The following is a 9,706-nucleotide window of genomic DNA, read 5'->3' on the forward strand; positions in this document are numbered from 1 at the left end:
ACACACACACACACACACACACATATATACATACACACACACACACACACACACACACACATCTATATATATACATATATACACACACACATCTATATATATATATATATATATATATATACCTAAAGTTTATAATACTTTTTTTCTTTCTGGAGCTTGATGTAGTGGCTAACAATTCTGAGTCTTTTGGGGGAACTGTTTTTTTTTAAGCAACAGTAGACGTATTTTTATTTGCAGTTGTGAGCGGCTGCAGGCAGGTCCAGCATCCTCCTCAAAGCACTGAATGGCAGCAGGCCATCCTGAAGGGTCTGTCCGAGCTGAGACAGGTGACGCTCTAAACCAAGATGTGCACTGTGTGAACAAGCTTTGAAACGTTACCTGTCTTTTGTGTGTACTTTTGATCAGTTATTGGTGATGAGCTTCTTGGCTGCAACAAACAAAATTCAGCAGGATACAGTGCCATGTATGAAATGCTGATTTTGAATTTTTATTTCAGGGTCTGCTGCAGAGACAAAGAGAGCTCGAAACCAGTCTAAACCCTGCACTGCAAACACAACACAGGAACTACTTCTCTCCTTTTAGACCCGTGTGATCCAGAGCTGCTTCCAAAAACAAGACCAAACCTGGTTTATAGCTGCATTCACATCTTACAGTATAAAGTGCTGGACCGAGATGTTGCTGTCTGACATTTGAATTAAACGAATGGAGTATCTGTTAGACACTCTTATCAAGGACTCACTGTAGATGTGTAACTGCAAATCTTGAATGTGACGTATGAATAGCTAGATTTTATGGCTTGAATGTGAATTTTACAGTTTTTCCTACATGTGAATTAAATGTATTTAAACGCTTTTAAATTAAACTTGAAGTTGCTCAACTTGAGTCCACTATTGACCATACTTTTTCAAGCTGGTTAAACAAATCAGTGCTCAATATATGTGACCCTGGAGCACAAAAGCAGTCTTAAGTCACTGGGGGATATTTGTAGCAATAGCCAAAAATACATTGTATGGGTCAAAATGATTGATTTTTCTTTTATGCCAAAAATCATTAGGATATTAAATAAAGATCATGTTCCATGAATATATTTTGTAAATGTCCTACTGTAAATATATCAAAACTTAATTTTTGATTAGTAATATGCATTGCTAAGAACTTCATTTGAACAACTTTAAAGATGATTTTCTCAATATTTCGATTTTTTTGCACCCTCAGATTCCAGATTTTCAAATAGTTGTATCTCGGCCAAATATTGTCCGATCCTAACAAACCATACATCAATGGAAAGATTATTTATTCATGCATAAATCTCTATTTCGAAAAATTGACCCTTATGACTGGTTTTGTGGTCCAGGGTCACATATGACCAACATTACTCGATCACAGCGTCTTGTTAACCAAACATCTCAAAATAGACACACTCGGTTACAAAGACTAGTTTGAAAGTTGTTTAATGTATATTATCAGCTTTATAAAAATAATATTAAAACCAAGGCCTTGAGCTTTTTCACAAAAGGGGAAAATAACCAACATTATCAGTCTGACCAACATGCAAAATAAAAATATAATGTTCTCTGGAAAATATGAAATTAATCCCTTTTTTTTTTTTATAAATTCACTTTCGGTGAAAACCTAGAAATGCTTAATTTCTCTCCTATTATACAAAAGTTGCACTGAGATGGAGTTGTAAACATGAGTTTGAAAACTATCTACACACATTACTGGCTCACCAGCCACCAAATCCTCCTCTATTGGGACGATAGCTGTCCCTCTGGAACGCAGGATTTCCCTGCCAGCTCTGGATGAACGGAGACCTTTGGATCTGCTGCACATCCATGCCGTAGCCAGCACCCCACAGCCCCGATGCCGAACCTTGCACTAAATTGTTCCACGACATCTGCACGCTAGGATTTGGGAGGAATCCTCTCAAGACCGGAGGTGCCACAACTCCCAGGCTGTTGGAAACGGTGCAGTTCAGGAGAGGATGTGCAAGTCCAATAGCACCATTGTGAGATATGAGTCTAGGGCCACTCAGACCCAGGGAACTGTGCGGAATCGACATGAGGCCGCTGCCCTGCAGCGCTGGATAAAAACGGTCCATGCTGTGTCTGGGAAGGAAACCACTGACCGCTGGTTCAGAGGAACTCGCACTGTCCACTGCAGGCTTCTCTGAACCTCTGCTTTCATTGGACGTTTGACCACTCCCAGCATTAGTCGTGCCTGACCGAGTGTCCGTGGAGCTTGTGCTCGATTGCTCCCAAGCTTTAGAAGTATTCATTATATTGCTGGTGTTCTCAGGCGCAGCTGCAGATGTGTCCGTTTCTCCATACTGGACCACTTCACGACTGGCTCCGACTGCAGAAGAACTGCTCATTGGAGCCCCAGCTGTTGTTGTGACTGCTGACTCTGTTTTGATTGACGTACAAGAGACTGGAGTCTCAGGTGGAGTAGCTGACAGACTGTGGTTTTCCGAGGAGTACCGAGGATAGGAATCTGACAGATCGCTGTGACTGAGGAAGCTCTGGTCAGGATCAACTCCAAAAGCCGTTTGTAGAGTTTCACCGGCATCAGACTTGGACAGCATCTTGGAAGCCTTGAACTGAGAAATCGCTTCACTGAGAGCTACAAAGTCTAATTCTTTTGGCATCTGGCTGGTTGTTGTGAGCACAGGAATTGCATTCGCGTGGTCTCGGAGAGAAGGTTCAGAGAGCGGAGGGCACGGATCTGTCCCGAGTGCAGACGGGTGCTGGCTCGTCTCGGTTGTGACAGAGACACTGTGATCTGGAGAATCCAGGTCCGAGTCCAAGGACATGCTATCGTCTCTCACTACAGAAACAAGAGAGAGGTTCACAATTTCAAATCAACAGAAACAATACATAGCAGTTAAAGATCAAATGCAGTTTTACAAATTCCACAAGAGGTTTTGCACCTCTGTCAATTGAGGCACCCAAAATTGTCCCAGTTCTCTCATTAATCGTTCCTCGTCTACATCTCCAGTATTTCAAGCATCGTCCAAACAGAATACATTGTCTGTGCAAGTATAGACATCCCTATAAGTCATCACTCATTAGTAAAAAAATCCTGTTTTCCTCACAGGGTCACTGAAGAGAAGAATCATTACGATGTACAAATGGTGATTAATGGAAATCAACTCCATAAACCCATAGCTCCTATTAAGACTCCTTCCAACAGCCAACAGGCTCCAAACAAACAAGAAAGAAAATCATACTAGTTTGAAACAACCTGATTACAGAATTTTCATTTTTTGGGTGAACCATCCAGTAAAACACCATATATACAGCCTTACAGTTAGACCAAGTGAATTTTGAGCATAGAAATAGGTCTATAATCTCCATATTCAAGCTGCCTTCGTGCATCTTTTTTACAAGGAAAGAAAAATTACATTTTGAAAATCTCTAATGAAAGTCTATTGAAAAAGACTAAATAAAAGACTGAAAAATAAAATGTCAAGTAGAGTAAGAATTGGTCTAAAATGGCAACAAAATAGCTACCTGCATGCTGGTGGACAAAATAAATAAAATTCAGATTCTGAATGACAGAAAATTAAATGTTGGCTATGATTATAATGTCTCTATGCCCCACAAAATGAATCTGAATTCATGTTGAACACATTCATTATAAAAGAGCTGTATTCAAGTGTATTGTACTGTCCTAAGACTTGGCATCAGTTCTGCTGGTATTTACAATTATGTGATTGCTGAATGTAACCGTTAAAAAGTGATGGTTCCAAACAGAAAACATTTCTGTATTTATACATTAAAACAGGAGCTTTTCTTTTACTTTGTGTTTTTAAGACGTATAGCATTCTGCATTCGTATAGCATAAACTTTTACATCTAATTTGAATCTTCAAACAACAGTCTTTACACCTGCAAAAGGTTACACACACACACACACACACACGCACACGCACACACACAAGCGCACAAACACACACACAACACACGCGCGCACACAAACAAACACGCACGCACACACACAAACGCACGCACGCACGCGCACACACACAAACAAACACGCACAAACACAAACAAACAAACACGCACAAACACACATGCACGCACACACACAAACAAACACGCACAAACACACGCACGCACAAACACACACACTTGTAATTGCAGCATAATGGATGGTTTGTAAAATATTTTTAGCCCGTTTTACACCTGGCTCATTTTGAGTATTTCTGAAAGTTGCTTTTAAATGTAATGCATTACAATATTGCATTACTCCATAAAACTAACTGCATTACTTAGTTACATTTTACAGAAAGTAATGCATTACATTACTTTTGTGTTACTTTTTATCATCTGGGCTGGGCTTGCTTATTTATTTTTAATAACAAAACCCCCAAAAGTTATATTTTTGGCAACTGTAAAAGCCCTTTCACACCAAAAGTGAAATGAATAAGCGTCAGACTGAAGGAAGTGCCTCTGACTCCCAGTTTCTCTCATCAAAGGGACAGGAGAGCGGTCAGTGAATACATGGGAAAACAAAGTAAATTGCATTACTTATTTAAAAAAGTAACAGATATTTAGTTGTAAATTTAAAAGTAATGCATTACTTTACTAGTTACTTGAGAAAAGTAATTCGATTATGTAACTTGCGTTACCCCCAACACTCAGTCTCAGGATGATTATGTTGATGCGGATCTGACTGAACAAGGTGGTGCCAGACCGCTGGACCCTGCAGTGATCCACTTGTGCTGGTCCAGCAATCTGACCCACTGCAACAATGCTGTCTTGAGATATATGCATGTAAAATATCATTTATCAGCTATGAGCAGAATCCCTAGACACAAACAGCTGCACTCTGACCAGTTTTACTTGCTTAAACACAGTTTGGTACACTTTGAATCGTTGCCTTGTGAAAAGTGAACCAAACCAAGGAAAAAAATGCCAATATAATCTAAGTCCCTGTTTGGAACAAAGCAAATAATCTAAAGGTCTGCAAACGCCCCAAGTGTTGAGTGCAATTCAAATAAAACAATCTACTAGAGAAAATATTACATTTTATACATTTTACATCTGTTTATCACCACAAATATATCTAGGATGCCTTTTTTTATCCAGAACTTCTCACATTAACTACCAAAATTAATATATTAGGAAATATATATTATATATCAGGAATAGGAAATGTCTTCACATTTTTGTGATGCCTGATCTCGTATGAAAAAAACCCGCAATTATTCCCATTATTATTAGGACATAAAAATGTATATTTGGTAAAAATATTTTGTATTGTTTCAAGGTACTTAAAATTTGACATTCATTGCCAAGTGTATAAAACCCCACTATATATTGATTTTGGAGCCTGGTTCCAGCTGATGGTTATATTCAGAGGTGAAGCACACAAAAGACCTGTTGATCCCAAAGGCAAACAGATGATTTCTATTGGGTGTTTGATCCATGTTCGTCCACCCATGAGATGAAAAGGCTTTACAAAGCACATGAACTTCGCTTGCTTTTACAGTCTCCTCTGTCCTCAGCCTCGTCTCTTACTTTGGCTGTTATTATCATGGCACAATGCCACTGCGTGTTTGAGAACCTGTTTTTTTGTACTCTTTTAGCAAACACCATTTTGTCCTGTTATTTTCTATTCTGATTGTTCAGCAGTTCATGGACATTACATGTATTTCTCTGCCTCTCCTCGATGAATGATAAAGATCATTCAGGATGATCGACTGGGAACAGTCACAGTGAGAGCAAGACGTGTAGTTTGGGATGCTGTCAGATGGTTTTAGCACAGAATCACTTACATGACGCTGGAGCAGGAGTGGCGTAAGTCTCTGCCGATGGAGCGCTGTCCACATGTCCTCCACCAGCTAAACTGCTTATTATAAACTTTATGTCATCAACGTTGGCAATAACGATGCCACTGCTGGAGTAGTGGGGAAACATCTCAAACTGGCAGCCTGTTGGATGGGATTAAAAAAAACATTAATTTAGCCATAAGCATTCACCATACTTCAAAAGTAATTCCATAATCATAAAACATAATCATGAATTTACTGTTAAATAACACAATTGATAAAAACAGTATTAAAAAAATCTGTAAATAAAGGAAAGTGCAGACAGCATCTGGTTCCTAGCACAGAATTTGAACCTTGCGATCTTAAAACGCAGAGCCTTTGCCATACAAACATACTCTACGTATTCTAAATTGTGGTGCATTGTTGCAGCTTGTTTTATGTCTTTCTCTCTACCTTTCCTAACGCTGAACAGCGTCACTTACTGTGTGTTATTTCCAGACTGACTGAGGCTAAAAGCTTTCTGAGAAACGACCCTCTACAGAGTCTGTCTCACGGTTATTCCCTGGGACTTGTTGATTACAGCAAGCATTGTACAGTCATGGCCAAAGGTTTTGGCAGTGACATAAATTTTGTGTTTTGCAAAGTTTGCTGCTTCAGTATTTGTATATTATTTTTTCACGTTTCTATGGTATACTGAAAAACAATGATAAGCATATCATAAGTTATAAAAGGCTTTTATTGGCAAAAAATATAATGAGTCAATATTTAGTGTTGACCCTTGTTCTTCATAACCTCTGCAATTGGCTCTGGCATGCTGGATATTAGCTTCTGGGCCAAATCCTGACTGATGGCGATCCATTCTTGCCTAATTAGTTCTCGGAGTTGATCACAATTTGTGGGCCTCTGTTTGTCCACTCGCCTTTTGAGGACTGACCACAGGTTCTCTATGGGATTGAGATCCGGGGAGTTGCCTAAGTGATTTTATTGATATGATTGCTTATAACTACTTTACTTATAACTACAAACTGAGCCTCAAACAAGAACAACCACAAGAAAGTCTTCTACATCATTCCTGAAGCCTGTACCTCGTGGTTTAGGCTAGATTTGACTATCCTTACCCTGAATAATCACAGGGTTAAACGTCTAAGATACAAAGGACACACTAGATAGGGAGAATCTAAAAACTGGGGGCTCATCTGTGATCTGAACTATGGGAACCTCTGGAACCTGAAGCAAGAATCGTTCCCTAGGAGAACATAAAACTGTGACCACTGTCACGCAGTATTTATTAACTGAGGACTTCATTCAAGCCTTCTTCTGCACCCACCCTTTCTTGGTGAGTGCTCCATTCTTTGTTCGCCTGTTATTTAGGTGGAGGGATGAGAGCGAGAGTAGCTGAATTACATGGTGGACACGGACACTGAAATGCTGATCAATTTATCACATTTCTTTAGAAAGATTTGTTGCCATTTCCTGAGATCTTTGCAATTTTCCTTTTACAAAAAAAGGAACTTAAATCAAAAATATCCTCTGAATCGGTGGAGCAGCACACTTGATTAACACTCTGATGGTGAGGAAGATGAAATACTGGGAAAAAAGTGCCAGCTTGATCTACATTTACAGGCACACCTCTCTCATTCTGCACAAATTCAAAATGTTACCATATTGGTAATATAGCCTAACATTTGGGTGCTAACTGTATTTCTTCTGTAAACCAAGCCTTTCACTTCACTTGTGTCCCAATGTGCCAACTCTCACATGTGCAAAACTGGCTTTTGTGTCTGTTTAGCCCTTCATCGCCTATGACACTCTGCCAGCGCGGTGTGGTCACACTGTCTACTCAGAATGCACATGCAGCAGTAAAGAGACAACACTTGTGTAATGATTTGGGTTTAAGATCACCAGTCAGAAATATCAGGTGTCGCTGTTTGATGAATCTGGCTTGCAGATCCACTAGACAGTCGAGGTCAGGCGCTTGATGTGATGGAGTGTCACAGTCGTGGTACGACAGGATCTCAACGATGTGCCTCTTCTCATATTCATTGAGGATCTCGAACAGGTTCAAAGCATCAGGTTTGAGCCTGGAAAACAAACAACACCGTTCTTACAGTGCAGTCAATCGTGAAGAAAACGATTCCACCCAGCTTCTACTCTCTGTGTCACCACTTGGTAAAAAAGGTGCATGAGCTTCCTGAAGTCTGAAGGGTTGTGGTTTAGTGTCAAACCTGCTGTGCTCTCTGAGTTTCTTGTGTGATTTGAAGTGCACCCTCCACCTCCAGGGGCTCTGAGGACAGTTGAGCTGCTCAATGTACTCAAGGATATCTTGAAGTTTCTCTAAAAACAGAAAAAACACTTTGCTGAAACGTGGGTTGAGTTGATATGAAATAAATCTAAATGTCAATAACACTCATTAATAAACGTGAAACTGCATTACCTGCCGTGATGACCGCTGGGTTCAGGACCTGCTCGTCTGAGACGATGAAGCCTCCGGACTGAAAGAGCTCGTTGTAGGTGTGGTTCTGGATGTCACTCAGGTTGTCTACACCAGCAAAGCTCACAGACGGATGCTTCTTCAAGAAAACCAGAGAAGGTATCTATGGGTAGAAAACACAACATCTAGTGTCTTCCAGCTGATGGAACTGGTTCCAAAATTGAAAAGGAATCAACATACTTTTCAATGATATATCTGACGAGTCAAATCGAAGTGCTGAGCTCTGGCTTACCTTGTGAACCTGTGTGGCGATGTCCATATTCTGAATGATGACCAGCAGTTTGTCTAGACTACCGCTTTTCTCAAGGAAACCATGAGGATTACACTCCAAATCCCCCAACTTTTTTAAATATTCCTGTGACGAATGTCAAAACGGTACAAGCTGAGTACGTCTCCAGATCTCTGGGCAACTTCAGTTTGACAAATAACCTTTATATCCTCCAACTCAATTCATTTAGCACATCTGTTCAAGTCAGCGAAACATTTCTGCCATTTTGACACTAACATCTGATCCCAGCACTAAATAGAGGAGTAAAGAGGGTCTGAATTTCTAATAGTGTGGGATATTTTCATAAATTGTACCATGGATATGCATTAGAAACACATTTATACCTAGTATATAAAAGCCTTGTTCACGCTGTCAGTCCATCTCAGAATTTTGTGCATATCTGATTGGAATTCAATCTAAATGATTGACTGTCCACACGGTGTATCCTAACTGTTCAGATCCGATTTGCATGTCCAATGTTTCGTTTTACTGAATATCTGCATTGGTTCTATAGCAGTGACGTTGTGTTGGTATGTTTACACTGAAAACAACAATGACAGCAATACAGTTTGCGATACAGATGTTATGTTACCACATGCTGCCGTTGTGCTGGATTATATTACGTCTGATGAGGCAGCGGCAGAAGTGGGAATGCGTGGCTTTATTCTGTGCTGCAAAACTCAAAGAGGTGTGTAGACCAGCCATATACTACCTTTTTCTGCTTGACTTGCACTTCACAACAGCACAACCTTGTTTCTGCAAAGACCTTCAGCATGTTTTCTACAAACAACAGCGGTGTCCGAAATCGCTCCCTATCCACTATATAGTGCAGGACTGACGAGCTGGAAGAGAGAGCGAGTTTACATGCTTATTTGGGGAAGTCGTGGCCTAATGGTTAGAGAGTCGGACTCATAACCCAAAAGGTTGTGGGTTCGAGTCTCGTACCGGCAGGGATTGTAGGTGGGGGGAGTGAATGTACAGCGCTCTCTCCCACCTTCAGTACCACAACTGAGGTGCCCTTGAGCAAGGCACCGAACCCCCAACTGCTCCCCGGGCGCCGCAGCATAAATGGCTGCCCACTGCTCCGGGTGTGTGTTCACGGTTTGTGTGTGTTCACTGCTGTGTGTGTGCACTTTGGATGGGTAAATGCAGAGCACTAATTCCGAGTATGG

At 40.5% G+C, this 9,706-nt stretch overlaps 2 protein-coding genes across 2 annotated transcripts in view; one reads left to right on the top strand and one right to left on the bottom strand.

Annotated features, from left to right (window-relative positions):
* LOC107667820 (coiled-coil domain-containing protein 66-like) overlaps positions 1-622 on the top strand; it is a 7,840-nt gene extending 7,218 nt beyond the window's left edge. The window contains exons 11-12 of the mRNA XM_016459534.1: positions 238-326; positions 497-622. Coding sequence (XP_016315020.1) covers positions 238-326; positions 497-592 — 185 coding nt within the window. The 3' untranslated portion in view covers positions 593-622. The remainder of the gene's footprint in view (positions 1-237; positions 327-496) is intronic.
* A 992-nt stretch (positions 623-1,614) lies between these two features.
* LOC107667822 (protein TASOR-like) overlaps positions 1,615-9,706 on the bottom strand; it is a 53,381-nt gene continuing 45,289 nt past the window's right edge. Inside the window, exons 18-23 of the mRNA XM_016459536.1 lie at positions 8,499-8,621; positions 8,210-8,369; positions 8,001-8,109; positions 7,678-7,856; positions 5,782-5,937; positions 1,615-2,826 (exon numbers count right to left, since the gene is read on the bottom strand). Coding sequence (XP_016315022.1) covers positions 1,727-2,826; positions 5,782-5,937; positions 7,678-7,856; positions 8,001-8,109; positions 8,210-8,369; positions 8,499-8,621 — 1,827 coding nt within the window. The 3' untranslated portion in view covers positions 1,615-1,726. The remainder of the gene's footprint in view (positions 2,827-5,781; positions 5,938-7,677; positions 7,857-8,000; positions 8,110-8,209; positions 8,370-8,498; positions 8,622-9,706) is intronic.

The sequence above is a fragment of the Sinocyclocheilus anshuiensis genome, unplaced genomic scaffold (genome assembly GCF_001515605.1).
Source record: "Sinocyclocheilus anshuiensis isolate Anshui unplaced genomic scaffold, SAMN03320099.WGS_v1.1 scaffold2209, whole genome shotgun sequence".
Lineage (NCBI taxonomy): Eukaryota > Metazoa > Chordata > Actinopteri > Cypriniformes > Cyprinidae > Sinocyclocheilus > Sinocyclocheilus anshuiensis.